The 27,983-nt window shown below is 44.4% G+C and overlaps 1 protein-coding gene across 3 annotated transcripts; it reads left to right on the top strand.

The window, feature by feature from the left end:
• Nucleotides 1-27,983, top strand: B4GALT4 (beta-1,4-galactosyltransferase 4). Of its 3 annotated transcripts, none has more exons than XM_018041382.1 (8): nucleotides 12-111; nucleotides 1,826-1,894; nucleotides 10,594-10,985; nucleotides 14,322-14,554; nucleotides 16,811-16,998; nucleotides 22,801-22,923; nucleotides 25,336-25,440; nucleotides 27,059-27,983. In XM_018041382.1, exons 3-8 carry the CDS (start codon nucleotides 10,733-10,735, stop codon nucleotides 27,189-27,191), a joined length of 1,035 nt encoding a protein of 344 aa, XP_017896871.1. In that variant the 5' UTR covers nucleotides 12-111; nucleotides 1,826-1,894; nucleotides 10,594-10,732; the 3' UTR covers nucleotides 27,192-27,983. The 3 variants fall into 3 exon arrangements, with proteins under 3 accessions (XP_017896802.1, XP_017896871.1, XP_017896931.1); XM_018041442.1 differs by lacking the exon at nucleotides 1,826-1,894 and adding an exon at nucleotides 8,657-8,700 and having other exon boundaries at nucleotides 20-111; XM_018041313.1 differs by lacking the exon at nucleotides 1,826-1,894 and having other exon boundaries at nucleotides 1-111.

The following is a 27,983-nucleotide window of genomic DNA, read 5'->3' as shown; positions in this document are numbered from 1 at the left end:
CCTCCTCCCGGCGGCGGGGGCGGTCCCCACGGCAGCTGCTGGGCGGTCCCCACGGCAGCTGCTCCGCGTCTCCCGTTTCTCCGGGCGGTCCTCGTCGCCGCCGCGTCTGGGGTGAGTTCCTGGGGCCTTCGCTCCGCCGGTGCCCGGGACGCCGTGTGGGCACTGCTGGGCGGCCGGGCGGGTCGGTCCCCGGGTTGCGGCTGGGCGCGCGCGGGCCGGGCCTCGGAGGGCCGTCCTGCCTCCTCCCGGGCGGCGGGGCCGGGCAGGGGGCCTGCGGAGGCCGAGCCCGGCGGGAGGCACCAGCTCAAGTGAGGGCACCACTGCGGCGCTCCCTCTGCTGCCGGAGGGATGGCCAGGCGAGGCGCTGCCATGTAGGAATCCAGGGGTCATCCCCCGAGGCCCCGCGTCACGGTTCCGGGGTCGCCACCAGCACCTCTGTCCGTGCGGGGAGCATCAGCGTGCAGTTGTCCCTGTCTCCTTGGAGCGCTCTTTCCCCAGGGTTTCTGCGGGGAAACCCACCCGCTGATCCCAGCCTGTGGCCTGCAGGGAGGGGCCGGCGAATGGTGAGGATCGGCAGGATGGTAAAGTGTATCAGCTCTCTACGCTTAGGCTGGCTCTGTGTCCATCCACTGTCTGTTGATCCAAAGCCCATGAGGATGCGACTGAGGAAAGGCCTTTGGGTTGGTGGCCTCGGGAGAGCAGTTATCAATAGCGTGGGCGTGTGCCGGGTTGCATGGTGTTCAAGAGTGGGTGAACGATGAAGAAGTGGAGGCGGCCGTGGGCGCAGCCGTTGAGTGATGAAAGGGAGCAGGAAGAACACAGTCCTTTGAAGGTTGGGAGTGTTGTTTGTTTAATTTCTAAATTTCTGTTAAAAAAGAAAAATAACATTGAGGATGCGAGAAAGTCAAGGAATCTAGGATAGAGATGACTAAGATTCAGGGTCCAGGCTGAGAAAGTGGGCTTAAAAAGAGGGGCAGAGGGCTGTCCTAGGCACCCGGGCTGAACAGGGGGGCTGGAGGGCTGGAATATCACTCTGGGGAAGGAGATAATGCTTAATAGGACCATAGTTTTCCTTTTGGAATTTTATCTTCTAGAGCCGGGTTGGACTTTAAACCCTATGAAAGTGCAAAATTTTCACGTGCCTGTTTGTTTTCTAGGGGAGAAAAATGTTTCTTCTTGCTCCCTTCTAGGTTCTTTGGCTAGACTGATAATTAAATTGGATTAACATATAACAAATTAATAGGATAAAACCAAATTTAATTTCATGCCAGTGGGATCCTTTAAAAATATGAGGCTCAAAGAAGTAACCAAAGCAGGCAGGCTTTATATCCTTTAGACAAAGAAACACCACATATGTGAGGAATTGATAAGACAAGGAAGTTTGGGTTTGGGGTAGTAAATTAATGAAAAAGTATTAAGGTTTGTTGTACTGAGCTCTCCACCTTGCATTCTTATCTCTGATAAGAATACCTGATCCTGGTGCCCTCCTGGTATAGAAAAGGCACCTTTCACGTGGGATATATTTCTGCTTTTAGGGGAAGAAAAAAGGGTAAAATGTCCTTACACTGGCTGTTAACTAACTTTAATTCAAAATAATCAGTATGTCAAAGTGGCCTATTTTGGTGTGGCATATCTTGCTTCCCTTCAGTGTGCATTTTTAATCTGACTCAAAACATCTGTTAAAGAACAGTACTGAACTGTTTGACTACACAATGTTGCAGGGGGCAATAAAACTAACTCTTAGTATATTTTAGGTGCCACTTGATAAAATAAGCTTTTGGTATCTAGTTTAAACTGAGCTGTTAATAATGTGTGTTTTTTCCAGAAATGCATGCAAGACTTGAGAACTGTTTCTTTGAAGATCTTTAATTCAAAGTGGAAACATTCAAAGCAAGTCAGTGGTGGTTTTCTTCTCTCTTTTTTTTAAAAAAAGCCATCGATGAACAATGGTTTCTCAAACCCAAAATATTGATCACCTGGTCCCACCTTGGGCCTTGGCAATAAAGATCTCTTGGGGCTGGAGCCTAGGAATAGGAATTTCAGAAAGAGACCACAGAGTTCTCTGGCATGGGAAGTTATTGACCCCTTCTGAAGTTTTTTAAGATTTGGGTTCATTGAGGCCTCTTTGGAACAGATTTCCTTACCAGTTATGTTAATAAATTGCTGCTGCTGCTGCTAAGTTGCTTCAGTCGTGTCCGACTCTGTGCGACCCCATAGATGGCAGCCCACCAGGCTCCCCTGTTCCTGGGATTCTCCAGGCAAGAACACTAGAGTGGGTTGCCATTTCCTCCAATGCATGAAAGTGAAAAGTGAAAGTGAAGTTGCTCAGTCGTGTCCGACTCTTAGCGACCCCATGAACTGCAGCCTACCAGGCTCCTCCGTCCGTGGGATTTTCCAGGCAAGAGTACTGGAGTGGGGTGCCATTGCCTTCTCCAAAATTGCTACTAAACTTAGGTAAATTATAATCCCTGTCTATATGTTGTCTCTAAATTTTAATATATTTTAAAGGAAAATTATATAGTCATCAGAAAAAAAAACTTCGTTTCTGATTATAACCCTATTTTTTAAAAAGTAGATTGTGAAGAAATAATATTTCTCTAATCTATTATTAAGAGACAGTCACCAGTGATTCTTTCTGGCGTTTTATATATAAAAGGCATGTACACCATACATGCATAGCATAATGTGGACGGTATTCTACATACATTTTTATGTTCTGTTTTTTTTTTTCTCTTAGCTATCATGAGTATTTTCCTGTGTAGTTAAATTTTTAAGTGCCATTTTAAGGAAAGCATGTGTGCCATCATATGTAGGTATTGTAATTAATTCAATCAGCTTCCCTGGTGGCTCAGATGGTAAAGAATTAGCCTGCAGTGCTGGAGACCCAGGTTTTATCCCTGGGTTGATAAGATTCCCTGGAAAAGGAAATGGCAGCCCACTTTAGTATTCTTGCTTGGAAAATCCCATGGACGGAGGAGCCTGATAGGCTATAGTCCATGGGGTTGCAGAGTCGGACATAACTGAGCGACTTCACTTTCACTTTCTAGTATTCTTGCCTGGAGAATCCCATGGACAGAGGAGCCTAATGGGCGACAGTCTGTGGGGTCGCAAAGAGTTGTCATTACCAAGCAATCTCTGTGTGTCTGTTGTCCCTATTGTTAGCATTTTGATTCTTTTGAATTTTTGGTGGTTTTATGTAATGTTGGTTTGAGTATCATGGTTTACCTGTCTGATTATTTCTTAGAATAATTTTCTAAACGATAGAGTCGAAAGCTATTCAAATGCATTTTAAACATCTTTTCACATATCTTCTTACTGCTTTGCCTCACCAGAAGGAAAATGGAATGTTTCTGAAGATCTACTGCATTACAGGTCCAATCTCATATTTCATCGGTTCTCAAACTTTAATGCATATAAGAATCACCTGGGGAGCTTGTTAAAAATTCATTTTCCTGAGTCCTAGGCCCAGGTGTTCTAATCTATTAGCTCTGGAGCAGGGCCCAGGAATCTGCAATCTTAACATATTTCCCTCTGCATTTGATACAGGCACTCTTGAAATCACACTTTGAAAAATGTTTTTAAAATAAATGGCAAAACAGACTCAGCTTTAGGTCACTTGCCCAGCACCATTCATGCATCTGGTAACCAGATTTGAATTAGCTTTCATGGCTTCAAAACCCTTGTTTTTTCCATTACCTCAGACCTTCTTCAGCCTTTCATTGATGTGCTTCTAATAATGGCAGAAAGGGAACTTCAGCTGACCCCACTGTGGCATTCTCTGGGATAACTGAGACTGACACACAAGTACACAGTGAGCCTCCATTAAAATCCCCCATTGGAAATTCTTTTCTTTCATGCTGCGTAACATAGACTAAATGAAACAATTTCAGTCCTTTCCCGGTTGAATTTATTTCCTGTTTGCTGACTGTTTCATGCCAACCCTTGTAGAATAGGTGATGCCTGACCATCAGGCTCCTCTTGCCCAGGAGGCAGGGACACCGCTCTGGTGTGCTCCGTGGGATCAGGGAGGAAGTGGCAGGCTAAACAGCATCTCCTCCTAGAGTCAGAAAAGAGACTACTGCTTTTGAAAAGTCAGTGGTAGAGGAGCAAAAGGTGGTGGGCATGACTAAAAGAAAGTGTCCTTTATTAGAGATAGGGCCTCTACCCTTAGAAAAGCATTGGTGTTAGTAAACCAAAGGGAGCTAGGAGGGGGGTGAGCCTTTTTCAGTTTTAAAAATCTTCCCTAAATAGAATTTCATGCCCAGTTAACTTTCCCCCTTCTTTGTTAATCTTTATTTTTTCTCCTTTTATACTATGTCACATTTATTTTAGCAGTAGTTGGGGATAAATTGTGTGTCCTTATGTATTTCAACTAGTATATCCTAGAAAGTCATTCATTATTTACCAAATTTAGCACCTATTATGTGTCAGGTCAGTGTGAGGCACTAGGAATACAAAGAAATAGTGATTCTCCTTGAGAATTAAGTTAACCTTACTGCTGTATGTTGACTTGAATTATACACAGCCTTTGACTTTTTAGCTTTAGTTGTAATTAATTTTAGACTTAGAGAAAAGTTGCAAATACTGTACAGAGAATTCACTCAACTTCCCCTGTATTGGCCCTTTACATAACCATTGTTCAGTTATCAATACTATTAACTATAGACTTTATTTGAATTTCATCAGTTTTCCTGCCAATGAATTTTTTTCTGTTTCCATATGCTGTCAAGGGTCCTGTCTTGCATTTAGTTATTTCCCCTTATCTCCTTCAGTCTAAGTAATTCCTCCGTTTTGCCTTATTCTTCATTATCTTGACCCTTTTGAAGAGTACCAGTTGTTTTGTAGAATGAAGGTATTTTGTAGAAAAGTGCTGATTAGTTATTTGGTAGAGTGCAATTCATCACTGATTCATGAGGTTGATAGGGCTTATCACTGATGATGTTAACTTTGATCACTAGTTAAGGTGATGTCTGCTACATTTCTTCACTGTAAAGTTACTTTTTCCCTTTGTTGCTTGTTTTTTAGTCACTCAGTCTTGTCTGACTCTTTGCGACCCCATGGACTGCAGCATGCCAGGCTTCCCTGTCCTTCACTATCCCCTGGAGCTTGCTTGAACTCATGCCCATTGAGTCGGTGATACCACCCAACCATCTCATCTTCTGTCATCCCCTTCTCCTGCCCCCAGTCTTTCTCAGCATCAGGGTCTTTTCCAATGAGTTGGCTCTTCCCATCAGGTGGCCAAAGTATTGGAGCTTTAGCATCAGTCCTGCCAATGAATATTCAGGGTTGATTTCCTTTAGGATTGATTGGTTTGATCTCCTTGCAGCCCAAGGTACTTTCAAGAATATTCTCTAGCATCAGTTCGAAAGCATCAGTTCTTCGGTGTTCAGCCTTGTTTATGGTCCAACTCTCACATCCGTCAATGACTACTGGAAAAACCACAGCTTTGACTATATTATTTGAGCGGAGATACTTTGAGACTACATAAACTCTGTTTATCCTCAAATTTTTACCTACTAATTTTAGCACCAATTGGAGGATCTTGTCTGCCACAATTATTTACAGTGATGTTTGCCTAATGGTGATCCCCCCCCCATTTCCTGCTTCATTAATTGTTTATTGTAAGAAAGAGCTGCCTTTTCCCATTTATTTATTTGATCATTTATATCAGTATGGACTAATGGATATTCATTTTATTCTGTGGGTTAAAATACAATGATATTGTTATTTTCTTGCTCAGATGCTTCCAGTTTTGGCCATTAGGAGCTCAGTCTGAGTTTAAATGACCTGTACATGTAAATGGCTGTTATCATTTCTATCCTTCCCTTGCCAATAAAACAGCCAGTTACTTTACAAGCAAAATGGGTTTATTCAGGAGCAGTAAAGAATTGCAGTTTGGAACATGCAACTGTGTCAAACCACATGCAAGTCTGGTAAAGCAAAGAAAAGGAAACTCTTTTATAGAGGAGAAGGGGAAATTGGGAGGGGCTGTTATTGGGGAAAAAAAATGAAGTCCATTGGACGAAACTGGGAGTTTGAAGTATGGTGGCTTTTCATTGGCTCAGTTGTGACAGTTGTGACAGTCTCTCATTGGCTGAGGTGTTGCCAGACTAGGAGAAAAGCTTCCTCCTCCTGCTAGTGGTAGGAAAGTTGCAACACTTCCTGCCAGAGTTGCAAGAAGTCTGTATTGATGTGATCTGTATCTCCCCTTTTGGCCTCCCAATTCCACTTCAGTTAGGTTTCTCTTCATTAATTTTCACAGAACCATTGCTTGTTTAGGGTCTGGGCAATGATCACTGAAAACCCAGGTTCAGTTCAGTCCAGTCGCTCAGTCGCGTCCGAATCTTTGCGACCCCATGAATCGCAGCACGCCAGGCCTCCCTGTCCATCACCATCTCCTGGAGTTCACTCAAACTCACGTCCATCAAATCAGTGATGCCATCCAGCCATTTCATCCTCTGTCATCCCCTTCTCCTCTTGCCCTCAATCTCTCCCAGCATCAGAGACTTTTCCAATGAGTCAACTCTTCGCATGAGGTGGCCAAAGTACTGGAGTTTCAGCTTTAGCATCATTCCTTCCAAAGAACACCCAGGGCTGATCTCCATTAGAATGGACTGGTTGGATCTCCTTGCAGTCCAAGGGACTCTCAAGAGTCTTCTCCAACACCACAGTTCCAAAGCATCAATTCTTCAGCACTCAGTTTTCTTCACAGTCCAACTCTCCCATCCATACATGACCACTGGAAAAACCATAGCCTTGACTAGATGGACCTTTGTTGGCAAAGTAATGTCTCTGCTTTTCAATATGCTAAATATGGTAAAGGAGCTTTAATTCCGAGGAAAGTAGGACAATATGTGTGCAAATAGTCTGCTCTGAGGAACTCCGCAGGAGTAAAAGGAGTAACGAAATATTGGCCTTTCCATTGGTGCTGTCCCAGAGAAGCTCAGAGGGGTAGGACCATGTGCCTGGTGCCACATTTTGCGCACTCTAGACATCCTGTGTGTGCAGGATTACCTTTAGAGACACTGGAATGCTGATTTTAGTGTTCTTGGCTGCTGAATGAAAACCACGCCCCTCTCCCTGGGTGCCTAAGCGCTTAGTGAGTATTTATGGAGTGACACTTGGTGTCTTCCCCTGGTCTCCCATGGTGCTATAAAAATGTGTGCATGTAGAGATTCTCTAAGAATGATAATGATACTTAGCATTTATGCTGATTTGCCCTTTGTTATAGCTTGTCTTCTGTGCTAGATTTTTTTTTTTTAATGGAAAATTCCAAGCCTTCAAAAAAGTAGGGTGAAAAAGAAAATGAAACTCTCAGGTACCTGTCACTTTACTCAATACTTTTCAATATTTTGCCAGTCTTATTTAATCTGTTTCCCCATTTTCAGGGTTGGGGTGGCATATTTGAAAATGAATTGCAGACATTAAAATCTAAGGAAGAGTTAGAAATAAACTCTGAGTACAAGAACTATATCTTAATTCCTTTGGTGCCTAGCACTGTGCCTGAAAATAGCAGGTGCTCAGAAAAGACTGGTTAAATTGAGAGGAGAAAGAGCAAAATTGTGAGAACATCGTCATTTTGAGCTAACTCTAGGGCAGACCTAAGAAGGAAAAAGGTGGTGAGACTTGCCCCAAAATAACTTCTTTCACATTACCTGAATTTGTTCTCTATAACTGTGATCCTCCTGTCACTTTAAGATAGCCTTAATTAAAAGAGAAAACTCATTTTAGGGAGAGTTCAGGGACTCTCCTTTATTTAAATATTTTTACAGGTAACTCCAATCTGATGGCATTTCCCCAAACACCAACCAGGAATGACTTGCCCTAAAAAGAGCTTTCTTTAAAAAACTCATTTTTTAAAAAAATTATAAAAGTAGAATATACTCATTGAAAGAAAATAAGAAATAACAGAGAAATAGAAAATGAAATGATTCAATATGGATTTCAATATGTAATTCCAGAGATAACATTTTCTTGGTTAGCATTCTGATAAAATTTGAGTGTGAATCACATTGGTAATCAGAGGCAATAACTATTTGTCTGTGAGAATGTGCTAGGATGTATCATCTCATTCAGTTCTTACAGCAGTGTTGTAAGATAAGTTGATTTTTCATTATTGTTTTGCAGCTGAGGAAATGGAAATGCGGTAGGAGTATTTGCCTTCGATCACTTAGCTGATAAGCAGTCTAGGCAGATCTCTGCTCAAACACTGTTCCTCTATAAGCATAGCAGCTCTTAGAAAACCAATGTTCCCTAAGTTTTCCAAGACTGAGATTTTATCAAAAACGATTGCCAGTCCTAGCATTCAAGCCTCCTGCAGTTAAGTCTGTGACACAGTCTGGCTCCAGGAACCTGCAGACTTACTGTTACCTGGAGCGAAGGAAACAGACCTCCAGGAAACCATATCAAAGACAGTCCCAAAGACAGGGACAGGAGCAGAGAGGTAGAAAGCTGCATATTTCAAGGGTTTGTGCTGCGCACACCCAGGTGCGAAGAGCAGGAAAGAGATAGCAACATCCACGTGGAGGATGTGGCTGAAGTCTAGGCTTTGGAGCTGAACACTGGGTTCACCCCCCAGCTCCGCCACTTACTATTAAGAGTTGTGTGGTTTCTGGCAAGTTCCATAATCTCTAAACTTTTGTTTTCTCCTCTATAGAATGAAGAGACTAGTAATTCTAAACTCACAAAGCTGAGAAATAAGTAAGTTAATAAAAGTGATTGAACTCCTAGTACACGGCACAGAATAAATGCACAAGTGAATCACTCCTCTTTTTAACGATTCATCTTCTAATGAGTTATTACTGCCTTCAGCATTTACCTGTGATGCCTTCACAAGACCCTAAGCACAGGCCATACTGTTTAATTGCTTCCTGGGTCAGATCTTCTCTTTTGTGGTTTGATCCAGGAACCTAACCTCCATTTATAACATTGTGTCTAGAGAAGAATGCTTCCTAGGTTTCCCTCAAACTCATCTAGGCTAAAATTTTGGGATACTACCCTTTAGTAAGTATGAAGCTGTCTTGAGAGTCGCTAGGGTTGATTTATTTTTCACAGTAAATTACCACATTCCCACATCTCATTTAAAGAATCAAATTTGTTTTCATTACAAAAAGACAGAAGTGTGTTATACTTTTCCAAAAATGAAGGAAAAAAGGAAAAAACACCCTTGGCTAATCCCATATTTCTAATAGAATCATTGCTAGCTTTTGGCTCTATTTCTTCCTAGAGTTTTCTTATTTCTGTCATTTTAGTGGTAATCATATGCACAGATAGACTTTGTTTTCTATTTTTCTTTTTATTAGGATTTAATCATACATGTTTTTGTGTTATTTTGGCAGCGAATATAGTTTGGTCTCTATTCTCTCCATTTAATTGAGGGTATGTTTGCTAGTGGAGATTATCGGCATCCTGGCTTTAGCATTTTCCACACTCTTACGATGACACATTTAGAATTTGAGAAGAGACGTGGTTTTGGTGATGCAGAGAAGATGTGGGGCCTTGCCATGTAGCTTTCATCACCTTAGTGTAGTTACCATGGTCCAGGGAGGGCCCTCAACTATGTGGCCTCAGAAACTGCATTTTTGTTAGCTGCTAAGAGCATAGCCATCTCTCATGCTATCCTAGTACATGCAACTGAAGTATGAAATGAGGATGGCAGTTTCATTCCTGACGGAAATGCAGCGCAGCACAGTGGGGATTCTGGCAGCCCAGTGGTCAGCCTGTAGGCCATCCCTGGTCTAGAGTCGTTACGTAAATAATATAACACAGCAGTGACAGTCACCATTTGGTGGGTGCTTCAGGCGGCACTAGCGGTGCAGAGCCCGCCGGCCAGTGCAGGAGATGTGAGAGATGCGGGTATGAGCCCTGAGTCGGGAAGACCCCCTGGAGGAGGGCATGCCTACCCACTCCAGTGTTCTTGCCTGGAGAATCCAATGAATGGAGGAGCCTGGGGTTGCAAAGAGTTGGATGTGGCTGAAGCGACCGCGCATGTATGCATGCACTGTGCGTCAGGAGGTGGGCTAACACTCTTTGTATTAATGTGTTAGGTCATCCAGTCCCTCAATAACCTCTCTAGGAAGGTACAGTTTTTATCCCCATTTTACAGGTAAGGAGACCAAGGCCCAGTGAAGTGATGGGTGTGAGGTTTCATACTTTCTGTCTAAACCCAAAGCCCAGATATGAAACACTGTGCTGTAGTCTGTTATTCTTACAGATTCTTGCGTCCTGTGTTAGCACCCTTTTGTGTCCTCTGCCCTCTTCCCCACCTGTTGGGGTGTGCTCTGTGCCTTATTGTGGCTTTAACATTTATAACTGAAAAACCTTTGAACTTGGGGCTGTGCCAGCTCAGAACTGAGGAGGCAATGATCGGCTCTCCTTTACCTTCTCCACCTGTGTGACGTCTGGAGTGATTGACAGCTGGAACCTTCTATCTCCAAAATCTCTGTTTTTCTGATCTTTAAGCTCTCACTGGAGAACTCCCATTACTGTTATAGTCAGGATTGGTTGGGGACAGGTTTTCAGTGTGTGCTGTTGAGTATTATCTCAGGTTAGGATTTCCATCTGAAACAGCATGTCTTTGTGATTGCATTTCAGGGACTGTTGGAGCAGAACGCCCAAACAAAAGCAGGCATCGCACAGTTGTCATCAAGTTTGCAGGCTGGAATAGCTGAACTTGAAGCTTCCTGCCTGCATTGGAGGCCGAGAGATATCTATTGCTCACATAATCAAAGACATGAACTTCAACGTGACTTTCCACCTTTCCTACAAATTCCGATTGCTGTTGCTTTTTACCTTATGCCTGACAGTGGTTGGGTGGGCCACCAGTAACTACTTTGTGGGTGCTATTCAAGAGATTCCTAAAGCAAAGGATCTCGTTGCTAGTTTGAGCAAGGGTGTCGTTTTAGGGAAGAAAGGAACTGTGACAGATGAAGCATTTGTGGAAAAAGCAAGACTTGACAATTGCCCTTCTGTGTCTCCACACCTCAGTAAGTATTTGCTTTTCCTTTTTTACAAGTAGTACATACACTTTTTATTTAAATACAACAAATGTACAGAAAAGTACAAAAAGCAGAAGTGTACATTCAAGATTCACAAAAGGAACATACCTGTGGAACCAGGGCAAAAATTAAGATGGAGTCTTCCCAGAACCCCAGAAGCTCCCATACTTCTTTCTGTCACTACCCTTACTCCAAGTTTATAACACCAGCCTTTAGGTTTTTCCTGGTTTCGAAACTGTAGGTGATTGGAAACACAGTATGTACTCCACAGAGTACATACTCTATGTACTCTTTTACGTCTGGCTTCTGTGGCTCAGCGTTATGTTTGCGAGCTGTATTCATATTGTGGACATATTTTATTTATTATATGAACATCCCCAGTTTGATCATCCAGCCACAGAAGTCTCAGCAGGCATGTCAGTAGGCGCGTGTGATGAGCTGGGGGTCAGTTGCCCTAGGCTCCGTGTGTTTCTTATCCTCCCGGATCAGCAGGCTAACCTGGACATATTCTCCTGGCATCCACAGAACACGGGTGGAGAAATGCCAGCACATCCAAGCTTCCATTCATGGCACATCTGTTAGCATCCCCTTGGCCCTAAGTGTGGCGTCAAGGGACAGGATAGTACTTTTTCAGCGTTGTCTCAGTTTATTTCTTAAATATGTTGTATCTGTTGATTCTCCTCTAATGCCTTGCCTTTCACTTTAAATGAACAGTAAGTTGGTCTTAGGAAGCACATTAATTAGGAAAAACTCCACAGCAACGTTCTGTCTAACCCACAAAGGTTCTATCAGACCTCTCTAGAACATTGAAGGCCTCGTAGTTCTCCAGATAATCGTTGGAGTGTCTTCCCAGAAGGCCTTTCCTCAACCCGTGTGGGTCTGGCAGATTCGTGTTTGGCCATCAGATGTGTGGTTTAGATCACTTCTGTCCCAGAAAGTTTTCTGGGGCTGCCGCAGAGTTAATCTCAGGCTCCCTGTGTGCTTGCTGTTGTTTCTGTTGTTGCGTGGTCAGTGTATTGCCTCATGTTTGACTTTCTTTCCCAGGAGCCTGTGCAGTCAGGATGAAGGCAGGCTGATCCTTTCTAGCTCTGTGACGTTCTGAGCTCCCCGCTGGTTTTCCAGAGGTGGCTCTCTGCATTCACCCACTTAGCACTCCGGGGGCCAGTCTCCGGACTCTTCAGACGCTTCTTGCACTTAGTTATGCAAAACCAGTAGACCCTTTTCTTGAGTGACTTGCAGACTCATACTGTGCTCATACTGGCATGCTGCTTCCCTTTACTCAGTCATGGAAAAGCCAAAACATTTTCCCTGATTGTTTGAGGGAAATCATTCTGCTCACATGTTGAGATGGGAAAATGAGTTGTTGAAACACAGATCTGACTGCATCATGCCCCTTGTTCAAAATCCTCTCAACATACTTAAGCAACAAACACATTCATGGAAACAGATGGGCAGTGGCACAATCCTGTGTATGGACCCAGAGGGTGAGGCAGTAGCCGTGACTCAGGATAGACCGTGAGTGACCCGGGGGGGGGGGCAGAACTTGAGAGCATATCACGGGGGCGCTAAGGGAGAGTGCTAGAGCCAGTGGAACCAGGTACTCAAGATTAGGCGCATTGAAAGCTGTGGCTATGAGAGAGAGCAGGGGGCTGGTTTTCTTTGAACCTGTTGCTTGGTGTTCTCTCAGGGGCCAGGAACTGAGACAGGGTCCAGTTAGCCCAGATGATGGGACTTATGAACAGGCCACGTAGGAAAACATCGCAGCGGCCATCCATCCCGTCGTCTCCCAGCAGCTCTGGCAGCTTGCTTTTCCTTATAACTGCTTTTCTTACTGTTAGTTTTTAGGACGTTACTGCCTGCTGACCCTGTCTCATGTGCAAACCCTTCTGGAAAGGGTCTTGCAGGTCAGTTATTTTCTCTAGGTGGCTGGAAGCAGTCACCTGCTCTTGCTGCTATTGTCGTTTGGCCATGTCACAGACACTAGAGCCTGGTTTAAGCAGCCACGGCCCGCGTAGAGGATGGTCACACGGAGCGAGGCACAGTGAGACACACAGGAAAAGCGGGCGACTGCTTTGCTCAGAAGAGGATAGTGCACTTGCAAGCATCTTGAGATTTTATAGCCTGACCAGGATACGAGGAGTGTTGAAATGTGTGGCTCTGTTCCCTAACCAGAGCTCTGCCTCCTCCCTTACCAGTTGGTATTTCCTGTTCATTCAGAGCTGAGGGGAGGGTCAGTGGCTTCAGCTGTATCTTTAAAGCTTTGTGTGAGATTGGTTACCCTGAACGGTCTTGGGTTTCATCCAGGCAGGCTGTGTCCAGGCTTGCTGAGCAAATGCCCCATTGGGGATATCTGCCTTGTGAAATGATGGGAGGGTTCTTAAGGTGTTGCCCATACCTGTTATTGTTGAGTTAGGGAGGGAGGCTAGTTTCTGTTTCCTTTCACTGTTTTACCTTCAGGGAGTTAGGATAGCACTCAAGAGCTTAGGGAAGGACTTTAGGGAAAAGGGTCTTGTCCATGAGCTTGATTCCATGGAATGCTTTCAGGTTTTAAAAAATCATTTTTGGCTGTTCTATGTCTTTCTTGCTGCATGCAGGCTTCCTCTAGTTGCAGCAAGCGGGGACCTACTCTCCAGTTGCAGTATGAGGGCTTCTCATTGTGATGGCTTCTCTGGTTGCAGAACATGGGCTGTAGGCACGGGCTTCCGTAGTTGTAGCCTCCGGGCTTAGTCGCCTCTGTGGAATCTTCCTAATCTAGTTATCGAACCCCTGCATTGGTGAGTGGACTCTTAGCCACCAGACCACCAGGGGAGTCCTGGAATCCCCTTGAGTTTTAGGAGACTTCACCCTCCTTTGGAATCGTTTTTTAATGACAACCAAAAAGTTGGATTTCTTTATTCATTCATGTATTCATTCATTCCATGGGTGAGGCTTCCTGTTATTTTTATTTTCCCCCTTTGGAATTTTGAGAAGGAAAAGAGATTAGAGCAAATTTGAAGTTATTTAGTCTGCCCCTGATCTCTGCTCTTTACCAGGGTCATCAGGACAGAGTATATTTCCTAGTGTGGATGAATCATAGAACCAGAACTGGTTACTCTGCCACAGGGGACTACTTTTGTATGTCATTTGCTTTTTTTTTCAGCCAATAACCTGAGTCATAGATTCTGTGGTTCTGTGGTTTTATTTCGTGACCAAAGGAGGCTTTACAATAGTGCTCATGGTCTGCCAGGCAGTGTTCAAAATGTGTGGCATGTACTAGCTGCTGCAAGCCCATCAACACGTGATAAGCTTGCCCCTGTTAGTTCCTGTGTCCTGTGTTTATTGTAGAAGGCCAGACCAAGCTCATGTTCAAGCCAGATCTCACTCTGGAGGAGGTCCAGGCAAAGAACCCCAAGGTGCACAGAGGCCGGTATCGCCCTGAGGAGTGCAGGGCTTTGCAGCGGGTTGCCATCCTCATCCCTCACCGGCACAGGGAGAAGCACCTGCTGTACCTGCTGGAGCACCTTCACCCCTTCCTGCAGAGGCAGCAGCTGGACTACGGCATCTACGTCATCCACCAGGTGAGTCTGCGGGGGTGGACGAGGCCTCTGCCCTCGACTCCCCTCTCTTTGTGGCTCTTTGTCTGTCTTGGGTAAAAGAGTGTCTAACCATCATCAAAGGTGAGGTCTCTTAACTCATTTGTCCTTGAAAGGAGTAAAGGAGTTTCTTGTCCCAGATTTTGGAATAATGGGATAAGTGCTGGGAAATTTTACTGGCTCTTTTGTGAACCTCTGGAGGAAGCCTGTTTTCTTTTGTGAGCTCTTGCATGTTAGCCAATGACTGCCCTGAGATATTCCCCTGGTCTTGACCTTACATTGCCTTCTGCATTTGCTCTGCATTACACGGTGAGATGTTGGAACTGTACTTTATTATTGAGCTTGGCTCTTTGATGGGGATCTAGACAGAGGAGTCGACTGCTGTGCGCTAATCACCATGGAATTCTATAACTCTCTCTACCTTTCTGCCTTTAACTTGGCCACTATCTATTACATAAAGCATTATGTTTCGTTTTCACTTTTTTGATTCAGTTTTGTGACTTCCAGAAGCATGAGTTAGTAGGAACACAGTAAGTATAAGTGTAGGCTGCTTTTGAAGAGTTTTGCTCTAAATGAAGCAGGTGATTTATGATGCCTCTATTTGGTTTTAACATATATTGAAAGAAAAATAAGACATCAACTTAAATATCTTTTTTATGGCTATCTTTTCAAAATTTTCCTGGGCCATCCAAATAATTCCCCCTCAAATCCTTACAAATGCTATGAAGGCAGGTGCTCAGTTGTGTCTGACTCTTTGTGACCCCACGGACTGTAGCCCACCAGGCTCCTCTGTCCCTGGAATTTTCCAAGTAAGAATACTGGAGTGGGTTGCCATTTCTTCCTCCATTGAATACAAGGAAAATAATTAACTACATGCCTACTATCAGTTATAACTGGTAACATTTGTCTTAGGAAAACCTTTGATAGATCAGAAGATGTTATTCTACAGTATATACATTGTAATAAACAGGGGCTTTTAGAAATTGATGTGCGTATATATATATATATATATATATATATATTACATTTATGCCCATTTTGTGAGGATTTGAAAAAAATTAACTGTTACACTGGTTTGTCATTATTTTTGTTTTTAACACTGTTAGTCATTCAGAGTTCTTACTCAAGACAGCAGTCCCCAGCATATAATATTTTTATGAGTCGAAAAATGTCTGCTCTATGTTATTCTTTTCAGGGAAGTACTGTGGTGAGTTTTGAGAATTTCCTGTACTTTTGTTATGATAAACTGTTTACTGAACTGGAATCTGTTCTTAAGGAATTTGATTCAAATAGCCATGAAAAAATACCTAGTGTAAAAATTTTTTAAATACTATAGCTTTGATTATGTTACTGGTTGGTTTATGTTCTTTTCTTACTTGGTAATGAATCCCCTCTGTCAGGCCACTGCAAGGATTAGCATCTGCCATTAACTGTTAACAGGATTCTTTCACAATGATTCCATGAGGCTTTTAAGTAGCTTAGGAATATTAGCAGTAAACCTCTCTATTTATAGATCAAGAGTTCTTTTCCTTTATTTTTGTGGACCTCACCGTGCAGCATGTGGGATCTTAATTCCCTAACCAGGGATTGAACCCAGCCCCCCTGCAGTGGAAGCTCAGAGTTTTAACCATCAGATCAGCAGAGAAGTCCCTAGGTTAAGATTTTTTGATCCTTTCTGGCCAGCTATATTTTGGGGGAGCTTAGTGTAGATCTGTTACATGGGGTATGATTGGGATTAGCTGAGAGTTGAACAGTGAAGCTGTGATACTACTTGTCATGACTAGTATATAAGAAAGGTTTTTTAGTTTTACATGGAATAAATAAAGGTATGTTTAAAGGCTTTTTGAGTTTCTTTATTAGTAAAAACTTTAAAAAACTATGTTTAAAAAAATTGTTATAAAACACACATAAAATATACCATCTTAACCATTTTTATTGTACAGTTCAGTAGTGTTAAGTATATTCATATTATTGTACAACTGATCTCAACTAATCTTTTTTCCTACAACAGTCTTTCATTTTAAGGTGCTTTAAGTTATGGAATATAAGTATGTATGAAGCATAAAGAAAAACACAAAGGGTCTGTTATTGTTAATTCAATCTACTGTGTCAGATTTTCATGTCATGTGTATATTCTTGTGCGTTAGAGAACAATACCCACTCCTGCAAGTGAAATGAAGAGGGACACAGTGTGAAATCTTGTCTTAGGAGCCTTTCAAGTTGTGATTTCCATATCTACAGGCTGGAAGTAAGAAGTTTAATCGCGCCAAACTCCTGAATGTGGGCTATCTAGAAGCTCTCAAGGATGAAATTTGGGACTGCTTCATATTCCATGATGTGGACCTGGTGCCTGAGAATGATTTGAACCTTTACAGGTGTGAGGATCAGCCCAGGCATCTGGTGGTTGGCAGGAACAGCACGGGGTACAGGTAAGGTGGCTCTGCTCACGGCTGACTGGGGTCAGGATGCCTGGCCTGTTGTCATCAAGGCTGTGGAGACATAGTGTCTGGGAGTGTCTGCAGAAAATGAGAAATAGGAAGAATGGTCCATGACAGCTCCTTCAAAGTTTAAAACAGGAATTAGAGAAATTAGATTTTTTTTTTTCTTATTAGGAAAAAGTCCTACAAATGCCTTGGCAGAAGATCACAAAGATAAAGGGGGAGGGAACAGGAGAGGGAAAATAATCTGAACATTGCGCATGGTGGCCAGACTTGCCTGCAGGGCCCACCTGGTGAAACTTTGCTAAGCGCTCCCACACTGAGTAGGGCTACAGTAACTTATCCATCTGTCCCTGACTTCTGTCTCTAGGAGGCAAAGAGAGGGAGCCTCCAGGTCAGCTTTTAGGCCTCTTTTGTGAGACTGTGATGTCTCTTTCCAGACTGTGGCATCTTATAGAGTCCAGAGGGAGCCTGGGAAGGGTGTGTCCATCGAGTGGTCTGCCCGGCAGCTGGGACACCCAGGACAAGTCCCTTTCTCTTAAAACCACTGTGGGAAGAGCTAGGCACCATCGTTTCTGCTTCCATTCCTCACCCCACCCCTTCCCTCAGGAGAGGCATAGGTGCTTTTCAGTCCTAGTTTATTAATAAGTTTCTCTTGAAAACAACTGAGAGGAAATAGTGAGCAGGAAGCTTTTCCAAAAGTGAAGCTGCATGTTCACTCATGTGTGTGCACACTTACCTGTCAGCCTTCCCCAAGCCCTTCCTGTCAACTGTGCTCCTATATGGGGTGCTTACCATGCTGGGGCCAGGAGACCAGTCTGAAGAAGGGAGAGCGCCTGCCCTCACAGTGCTTCCCCGTGTGTGTGGGGAGACGGGCGTCTAGAGTGGAGCTGTCAACTTTGCACTTCTCTTGTGCAGATTCAACTAGGAGCGCTTGTTAGTGAGGGGGAGAGTGTGGGAGTGGTGAGGCAGAGGAAGAGAGAGCTGTAAATAGTAAGGGAAGTCCCACCAGGGTCTACTCCAGGAAGTGAGCACGCTCTGCTGACACCTCCCTTGGTCTTTGTTTCCACGTTGTTCTTAGTATGTAGGCTTCTCACTTTGGACTGTTTTAAGAGTTTTCCAGGAGTAATACTGACTGCAGGGAATTTTTGCCTCAGGTAAGACTGTACAGACAGAGGACGAGATGGTTGGATGGCATCACTGACTCGATGGACATGAGCTTGAGTAAGCTCTGGGAGTTGGTGATGGATAGGGAAGCCTGGCGTGCTGCAGTCCATGGAGTCTCAAAGTGTGGGACACGACTGGGTGACTGAACTGAACTGATAGACTGTAAATCCAGTCCCTGTGTAAAGGGTGGGATATAAACAAACACCTAGAATAAACTACAGTGGGTGAGAACGCACTGTCGTTAAGAAACACCTAGTCCATGAGGTCGCTAAGGGTCGGACACGACTGAGCAACTTCACTTTCTCTTTTCACTTTCATGCATTGGAGAAGGAAATGGCAACCCACTCCAGTGTTCTTGCCTGGAGAATCCCAGGGACGGGGGAGCCTGGTGGGCCGCTGTCTATGGGGTCGCACAGAGTCGGACACGACTGAAGCGACTTAGCAGCAGCAGCAGCAGCAGCAGGGAAGGGTTCAGGAATCGTGGCACCTTTATCTTGTGGAATCAATGGGAGCTTCCCAGCAGAGCTCCAGGACATGGAAGCAAGAGAGAATGTGGCACAGGTTTGGAGGAAAGGCGGGTGGCTCATTAGTGCTGGAGAATGAATGTCTGGGATGGTGGAAGGAGGAGAGGCTAGAGATGAGAGTAGGCAGGGGCCAGGTTAGGCAGGCCTTATTCAGTCTGGTAAGGCGTTTGGAGTTCCTGTGGAAGGTATCAGAGTGCTGCTGACACGTGGTTAGAACCGGAGAATGACAGGAGAATTCAGCTGGCCTTTGGTGTGTGGGATGGAGCCAGGCAGGAGGGGAGAAGATGAGGGCAGAGGCCCACTCTGGCCTCCAGGCTCCAGAGACAGTGGGGCAAGAGGACACTGGAAGGTCTGGAAGAGAATCCCGGGATTTTTTCTTTTGGGAAACTTGATCATTTTCTGGAGGTTTTGGTGTCTGGTCTCTGAGCCACCTCTGTGCTGAAGAAAGCAGTATATCATGTCCGGGTACCTTGGTATTTTCAGAAGCATGGCAATTATCTGCTCACTTACTGGTAGTAAGATGTCACTGTCTTACAGAATAAATACTGTATAAATACAGAATAAATACTGTACTTCAGACCCTTGGCATGGATGGTAACTTCCCGTTGCCCAGTCTTTCTAAACACTGTGATGAGAAATTATAGTCACACAGGATTGTTTTTTGTTTGTTTTTGGAGTATGGATACACTGGATTGTTTCAAGGACAGCCCTTTTGTTAGGATTCTAGAGTTTATTTCTGCTTTAAGCTGGACTATAAGGAAATGAGCTCTTGGGCTTTCCTGCTTGGAACCGATCTGGAGTATAACTTCGGTATGATGATCATGGGTTTTATCAGATGCCATGCAGTCTAAAAACAGCCCCTTATGAATCTTGCTGTTTTAACTCGCTATGGTAATTGGCCAAATGTTTCTTTTATAACTAGATATCTGGCAGTCTTTGTCTTCCTTGAATAACTGACAGTTTTCCTAATGTAAATCATGTGGTTGAGTGTGTTTCCTCTTTTGATCTGGATGCAAGAAGCTGGGAGCCAAATCTATGACCTTCTTGTAGAAGCTGAAAGAGTCTTCTTTGCAGATCAGAGTTCTAATGTGTTTCCTACGCTAATTTTCTGATTTAAGTTTTCCTCCGGTCCTGGTTTGTCATTTATATTTTCCAGTTTTGCTGTATGTGTCATGTACACGGCCTCGTCTCCTGTGGTCCAGGGAGGCTTGCATAGGTAATACAGGAGTTGTCTGCATCCCTCTTACTTCTTGCCTTTCCTCCTTTGGGCAGAATCTCTCTAGTTGCTGACAGGTGCCTTCAGTTGCAGGCAGCTAAGTGTCTGCCCCCTGCTGGTAACTGTGTGTCCCTGTACCACAGAGCTTAAATCAGGACAGTATTGTCACAACTGCCCGTTGAGTAAAAAGAGAAGCGCGAGAAATGTTTTCACTTTAGACACATGCAGAGGGAAGAAGTTTAAGTAACCTGTTTCAACTATCTCAGTGTCTGTGAAGATAGAAGTAAATCTTGTTTCTCCCTGTGATTGTGTCAGTGTAAAGATCTCTTCTAGGCCATGGGACATTTTGTTGCCAGGAATTCCTTTGATACCTTCCTGCTTTCTCCAAGGACGCTACTGTTATTTTATGACTGCGTCTTCCCCACCCTTGAGCCTTTAAAAATAAGTAAAGCTGTCTCTGGGCCAATCAAATATTTTATGCTTTTCTAGGTAAGAAGAAAAACCAGGAGCAATGAACAATAAACATGTAGATATTTGGCACCTAAGAGGCAACTGAGAAACTGATAATTCTTGAACTTCTGTTTCTGGCTGGTCTCCTCCTGCAGCTGAACAGGCCTCTAGGTTCCTCAGACAGCTTGTACTTTTCTCCCTCTCTGCTTTTCCTAATGGAGCTTGGGTCGCTAGGTGTCAGTCACTCAGTCGTGTCTGACTCTTTGTGATCCTGTGACCTGTAGCCCACCGGGCCCTTCTGTCCATGGAATTCTTCAGGCAGGAATATGGGAGTGGGTAGCCATTCCCTTCTTCAGCGGATTTTCCCGACCCAGGGATTGAACCTGGTCTCCCGCATTGCAGGCAGATTCTTTACCATCTGAGCCACCAGGGAAGCCCCTGACTACCAGGAGTTCCCCCCATTTTTCTACCTCTCTGAATCCTTCCAGGCCCACTTGCCCTGATGTTGTCGTCTCCTTCCTCAGAACCCCGAGAACAGTCACCTCTCTTGCTGGACTGTCAACCGTGCGTGAGGCTGGGCCCACTTATTCCAGTGTTGAGCCAGCTGCTTTGCACCCAGTGGGTAATAGTTACTTAACAGATGACTCCAGGTCATCAGTGCTGTTCCCTCCTGGTGACCCCTTGTTGGTGCTCTGCAGGTTATGCCTGAGCAGTGATTCTACTGAGGGTCCTGATGAAGCTGCTGGTCTTTTGTAGTTTAGGAATCCCTTCCCAGCCAAACAGTGTCCAGTCACAAGGCAACAAATCACTGTAGTGAATGTCTTGGTCAATAACACCTGTCTTCTGAGTACTTAGTTCTTTTTGTTTGTTTTAGGTTGGGGGTATACAAGTAAATCTGTTTCCATTGTGGGTTAAGCAGGGTGCACCCCATCTGTACGCAGAGCATAGAAACAAACAGCTGAACTACAAATTAACTTTTGGGACTTCATCTGTTAGGTGGCAAGTGTCAACATCAGGGGTCCCTAACCACTGGGATCTAATCTCTAATGATCTGAGGTGGAGCTGATGTAATAATAATTAGTAATTAAGTGCACAGTAAATGTAACGCACTTGAATCATCCCCATACCATCCTCCCCTCACCCCCTGCACTGTCCATGGAAAAATTGTCTTCCATGAAACTGGTCCCTGGTGCCAAAAAGATTGGGGACTGCTGGTCTACGTAGTGACTGATCTTTCCTTTTGGTCTGCCTTCTTATCTGGAAAAGCAGAAATATTTCACTGGTCCTGGAATACTTTGACATTAATTAAAGTAGGAAATCCTCCCTATATTCACATTCTCTTATTCGGTGACATCCAAGTGGTTAAGCTGCCTTCCTTTGCGTTTCTAAGTGGTTGCCGTGTTCTAAGGATGTCTCTGTTTCTCAGATTTGCGTTGGTCCTGAGTGAGTGGGACGTGCTCTCTGGCCAGTGCCTCTGTCCTTCCCTTCTCCTTGTTGGTTTCCCCATAGCTCCACCCTCTTCTTCTCTCTTCGCTTACTGCAGTGTCTTCAGGCAGCTTTTGCTACTCTCGCGCCCTCAGGTACCACCTCTTGACAGCTTATTTCTGAAGCTACCTCTGTAACTACTCTTCTGTATTGAACCTGGACCCTATATCCTTTTTCCCACTGGCAGAAGCCCCACAAGAACCTCAAATTCAGCATATCCAAACCATAATTTGTCTCCTTCTCAAAACCTAAATATTGGTGTGTATACCCTGTTTTTGTGACAGGCATTATCATCTACCTAGTTGCCCACGCTGGAGCCCTCGGGGTTATTAAGGTGTGTCGGGTTCTCCAGGAGACAGGCTCTGAGATGGAGATTTGCTTAAAAGTGGAGGTTTGCATACAAAGTGTGCTCAGGTCCTGTCTCTTGCCCTCCACCCCACTCCCTAAAAAAAGTAAAAGTGAAAAACCGTTTTGTTGTTGTTCACTCATGTTGTTGTTGTCGGTCATGTCTGACTTTTTGCAACCCCATGGACTGTAGCACGCCAGGCTTCCCCGTCCTTTGCAAAATTTAATGCCTAACCTGGACCCAGCCTTAGATTTCTTCTTAACCCACAACTATTTGGCACACAGCTATTTACTGGATTTACACGTGAGATGAAGTCTGTCATCCAGGTCTGATGTTATCATGTACATGTACAGGTACCTTGTGTAGACCTCTGCACACAACCATGAACAGCCAAAGGTGGGTGGCACCTTGCTTAGCGAGCCTGTCTGGACAGAGGTTGGAGGGCCGGGAGTGTGGGGAGGTGGCTCTGGAGCAGGAGTGGACGGGTTAGAGAGCACAGTCTTCAGAGTGTTGCAGGAATACGCCCGCCCTGTGAAGTCTGGAGCAGCTGTAGAGAACAAAAGGCCTTTGTGTAACCTTCTTACCTTCTCTCTCCTCTCTTTCAGGTTACGTTACAGTGGATATTTTGGGGGTGTTACTGCCCTAAGTCGAGAGCAATTTTTCAAGGTGAATGGATTCTCTAACAACTACTGGGGATGGGGAGGCGAAGACGATGACCTCAGACTCAGGTGAACAACAGAGACAGGTCCCCTTCACGGGGTCTGCTAGCCGTAGTTGTGTGTGGTTCCTGTGGATGCCAGGCCAGAAGGTCATGAGGCTTGAACTTGTCCTAGAAGGGTGGCAGAGGGTGGGGAGGGGGGTGAACAAGGTGGCCCAAATTGCTCTTTGCAGTTCAGAGATGATAGAGGGTGGTCCAGTTCTGGCTCATGGATGTCTGCAGTCCAGGAGTGTTGATGGAGGTGTCTCTGGACTTGGCAACAGGTCCTAGCTACTGAGATAGGGTCTCACCAGTGAACGGGAAGCCCCAGACTAGAGTGTCTGTAAAGCTACAATCCGAGGAAAGTGGCCAGAGGTCTGTTCCAAGCCTCTGCCTTCTCTCAGACCCCAGGTGACACTGGCTGTTCCCAGTGTTGTGCACAGCAGGGAGTGCCAGTCCCGCACCCTGGAGCAAACCAGGATGCCCTCTCCCATGCTCTGTGGGAGCAGCTGCTGGCATGACCTCAGATTCTCTTGAACTCTTTCCCACTCTGGAGGATTCACAAGGGATATGCCTGGTCTCCTCTCTCAGCCCCTTTTCCTGAACTTGGGTTTCGTGGCCAGATAGTTATGGGCATCCCTAACTCCCAGAATTAAGTAATTTTTTTCAAGAGCCTGGGGCCAGTATATTCAGACTTGTATTAACAAGGTCTTTCTGTTAGGAGACCGCCCCGTCCCCCTCCCCGCACCCCCCCGCCCCCCGGCCCCGCCCCGCCCCGCCGCCCCATCCTCCTATTGTTGCCTCTTAGAAAGAAAACCTCTCAGCTGGGGTTCTGAATTAATGGATGTGTGGCTTCCAGCAATTTTCCTTTGCTTTTCCATTGCTTCAGCATGAGGAAGCCATGGCTCCAGGTTGGTCTTGTTCCCAGGTCTAGGCTGAGAGTCTCTGCAGTGGTTTTGGCAGGAGGGAACGGATCTCTCTGACCAGAGGCTGCCTACGAATGTCTGTCATGATGGGCGGCGTACCTCACGGCCCAGCCCGTCATCAGCCTGTGTGGCCGCGCCCTATGAAGTGAACAGAAGATGCCTGCTAGATTGCAGGGCAGGAATAGCAAGGGCTCAGTCACCGTATCCATCACATTCCCCAGCTCCTCTTTACTTCCCAGATGGGATGGTTAGTAGAATTTTACGTTGGTGATGGATCTTCACTCTTTTTCCTGTTGCTCTTTGGCTTCAATGTAAAAGGGAGCCCCCAAGTTTGCTTTCAACATCATAGCCTCCAGAGTGGTTCTTGACTAATGCTATGAATAAACCAACTGAACTGAGCATAAAGATTTTGTGGAAATTTCTTTACTACTTATTTACTCACCTGTGCAACAGGCACCACCCTCTTTATGCTTGTAGAGTACATTACATTTTGCAAAGGATCTTCCCCATGGACTGTCTTATTTGAGCCTGTCAGATCAACTGTGTGTCCCATTGCTATTTTACAGTTGAGGAAACCCAGGCCTGGAATAATGAACTGACTTCCCCAAGGTTGTAAATAATAAAGTCTAGATTTGAATCTAGGTTTGTGACCTTTAGCAGTTGTGCTTTCCCTAAAGAAGAAAACACTAAGTCAATTAGGGATCCTGAGAGACTTGGCCTTTTAAAGATGTATTTTCTCAGCTGTTTTTGGAAACCAACAAACTGTGTATTGATACATCTTTGCACCTCATTAGTAAATGTTAAGTGTGATTCTTTTATGGATTTATTGCTTGAGGTTCAACATAAGAAAATTCTTTTTTTCAAATACCAAAAGAATCAAGATATATATATCAGTTCACTTCAGTCGCTCGGTCATGTGCGACTCTTTGTGACCCCATGAATAGCAGCACACTAGGCCTCCTTGTCCATCACCAACTCCTGGAGTTTACCCAAACTTGTGTCCATCAAGGCGGTGATGCCATCCAGCCATCTCATCCTCTGTCGTCCCCTTCTCCTCCTGCCCCCAATCCCTCCCAGCATCAGAGTCTTTTCCAGTGAGTCAACTCTTCGCATGAGGGGGCCAAAGTATTGGAGTTTCAGCTTCAGCATCAGTCCTTCCAATGAACACCCAGGACTGATCTGCTTTAGGATGGACTGGTTGGATCTCCTTGCAGTCCAAGGGACTCTCAAGAGTCTTCTCCAACACCACAGTTCAAAAGCATCAATTCTTCAGCACTCAGCTTTCTTCACAGTCCAATTCTCACATCCATACATGACCACTGGAAAAACCATAGCCTTGACTAGACAGACCTTTGTTGGCAAAGTAATGTCTCTCCTTTTTAATATGCTATCTAGGTTGGTCATAACTTTCTATGGGCACATGTATATACATTTTTGCGAGTGATTTTTTTCTTAAGTACCTAGTAGCAGATAAGTGGAATAGAATTTTTCTTTAAACACCTCTGTTATTTTTCCAGGGTTGAACTTCATAGAATGAAAATAACCCGGCCACTGCCTGAAGTGGGTAAATATACTATGATCTTCCACAAGAGAGACCAAGGCAATGAGGTGAATATAGGACGGTAAGTCCTGGAGTCATGTGCCTGACAGGCTACTTGTTTAGTCTCTTCAGTCCATAGTCCTATGCCAGATTTGATCAGATAAACCAGTTTATTGTGTTCAGAGCTTTTTCTTAAGGTACTTTTTCAAACAGACCCAAAAGCAAAGGGAAGAGTCTGTTGAATTCTCATATAGACGTATCCCATACCCAGTTTCAACAGTTATCAATTCATAGCCTCTCTTTTTTCTCTCACTTTCTTTTCCTCACCCACTGGATTCTTTAGAAGCAAATCAGATATTACAGCATTTCATGTGTAAATACTTCAGTATGTATCCTTAAAATAAAAGAAGTATTTAAAAAAGAACGGCAGTACCATTATCATGTGCGTGCATGCTCAGTGGTGTCTGACTCTTTGTGACCCCTGGAGAAGGAAATGGCACCCCACTCCAGTGCTCTTGCCTGGAGAATCCCATGGACGGAGGAGCCTGGTGGGCTGCCGTCTATGGGGTCCCAGAGTTGGACATGACTGCAGTGACTTAGCAGCCCCAGCAGCTTTGCGACCCCATGGACTACAGCCCAGCAGGCTCCTGTGTCCTTGGGATTTTCCTGGCAAGAACACTGGACTGGGTTGCCATTTCCTACTCCAGGAGATCTTCTCGATCCAGGGATTGAACCCATGTCTCCTGCTTTGGTAGGCAGATTCTTTACCACTGTGCCACCTAGGAAGCCACCATTATCATACCTAAAATAAAATTAGCAGTACTTCTTTACTGTTATCAGATGTCCAATTAATGTTCAGATTTCCCTGATTATCTCATAAATGCTTAAAATTTTTTTTAAACAGTTGGTTTATTCAGGTCAGAATTCTAGACAAGGTTGGCACATTACGTTTGAATGATCTCTGTGAAATTACTTTTAATTTGTAGGTTCCCCCTTCCTTTTTTTCCCCATTGTAAGTTATTTGAACAAGCCAGGTCATTTGTCTGATGGAATTTTCACATCGTGGAATAAAGGGAAAAAATTCCATTGGTTTATCATTTCAAAATGATGAGTGTATGCTACCTACATCCTTCTGAATGTAGTTAATATTCTTTCTGATGTTCGGATTGTCTTTGGCAAGCATTATCTTTTCCTAGCTGTTCCTGAATCCTTTGACATAGCTCTAGTTGTTTTGAGAGCTTCTTTCCCTTTGCTCTGGTGTGATGAACTGTTTTAGGTTCATCTTGTGTTTCTGCCCCAGAAATTAACTCTTTCGCCGAGGAATCCTGTCAGATAAACCAGTTCTTTTGGGGGCTATGACTGAGGATTCATAGATTCCCTGAAGCTTGTCCAAGGGCCTGTCAGCAGTGGATGACATGTATCATTGTACGCTCTTCTGTCCTGTAGACCAGGGGCTCACCGCTTGCAGGATTGTTCTCATCATTGGTTCTCAGGGTCTTCCATGGGGTCTCCCACGGGAACACATGGCTGTTGCTGGTGTCTGTAACCTTCAATGAGAAAAATTAACTTCTTTTACAGTAGGGAGCCCAGCAGGTGCAATAATTTAGAGAGATACCTTTGCCAAACTTTATGGCAAGGCAGAAAGCAATGGAAATAGATGTTCAATTCTTATCATTCATGTTTGTTCTTTTTGTCTTTAGGATGAATCTCTTACATCAGGTGTCACGTGTCTGGAGAACAGATGGGTTGAGCAGCTGTGGTTATAAATTACTCTCTGTGAATTACAATCCTTTATATGTCAACATCACAGTGGATTTCTGGTCTGATCCATGACCTGGCTCTTCTGGTGACATTTGGAGGGACTGATTATTTGATTGCAGTAATCTAGAGACTTCCCCTAATAGCACACATTAAGAACTTGTTGTGGCCGATCTTTGAGCTGATTTTCCCTCTTTGGTATTTTCTTAGCAGAGTTCCTGGTGATGTGGAATGTAAAACAATTGTAGAAGACAGCTTTCTTAGTTGTTTTGATCATGAAGGTTAACTATGGTACTGGAGATAACTTGGGACTAAGTATGAAAGGACCGCTCAAAAGATACCATGAAGGCTACTTGAGAACTCTGATTGGAGAAGATTTATTTCTGTTTGAAGTGATACATATTTTCTGGAATGAAAAAGGCCATGGGAAATAAGATGTTGAATGTCCCAGAGAATCAGAATTCTTCTTGTCCCAGGGGGAAAGGGTTGAAGATAAGTTTCTGTTACTCATTTATCCTGCGTGGTTGTCTGTGAAGAGGCGGGTCCCACATGAGAGGAAGGCTGAAGAAAAGGAGAGAAAGGTGAAGAATCAAGATGCTGTGAACTTGGGGCTGAAGAGGTGGCAGAAGGACCCCACCAGGCAGAGGGCGGCGGTGGCTGTGGCCCTGCGTCTGGTGTCCCCTGCCCAGGCACCCCTTCCAGTCCCAGCTCAGCAGAGAACACATTTTATCTACTAGGTTTTAGGGCATTTTTGTAAAATCATTTTGTACGTGTAGGGTATGATGTAGCAGTTTACAAATTGCATATCAACTAATAATACATTGGAAATACCTCTGTAGTAAAATATGAAGAAGCTTTGGTTGTTCA

This window comes from Capra hircus, chromosome 1, assembly GCF_001704415.2.
Source record: "Capra hircus breed San Clemente chromosome 1, ASM170441v1, whole genome shotgun sequence".
Taxonomy (NCBI): Eukaryota; Metazoa; Chordata; class Mammalia; order Artiodactyla; family Bovidae; genus Capra; species Capra hircus.
This window is presented reverse-complemented; position numbering and strand designations above follow the sequence as displayed.

What these genes read in the sequence shown, in the direction of transcription:
- B4GALT4 (XM_018041313.1), top strand. Translation starts at nt 10,733, where the DNA reads ATGAACTTCAACGTGACTTTCCACCTTTCCTACAAATTCCGATTGCTG. An exon ending in GCATCTACGTCATCCACCAG is followed by an intron (nt 14,555 to 16,810) that starts GTGAGTCTGCGG and finishes CCATATCTACAG; the next exon opens with GCTGGAAGTAAGAAGTTTAA. An exon ending in AGGAACAGCACGGGGTACAG is followed by an intron (nt 16,999 to 22,800) that starts GTAAGGTGGCTC and finishes CCTCTCTTTCAG; the next exon opens with GTTACGTTACAGTGGATATT.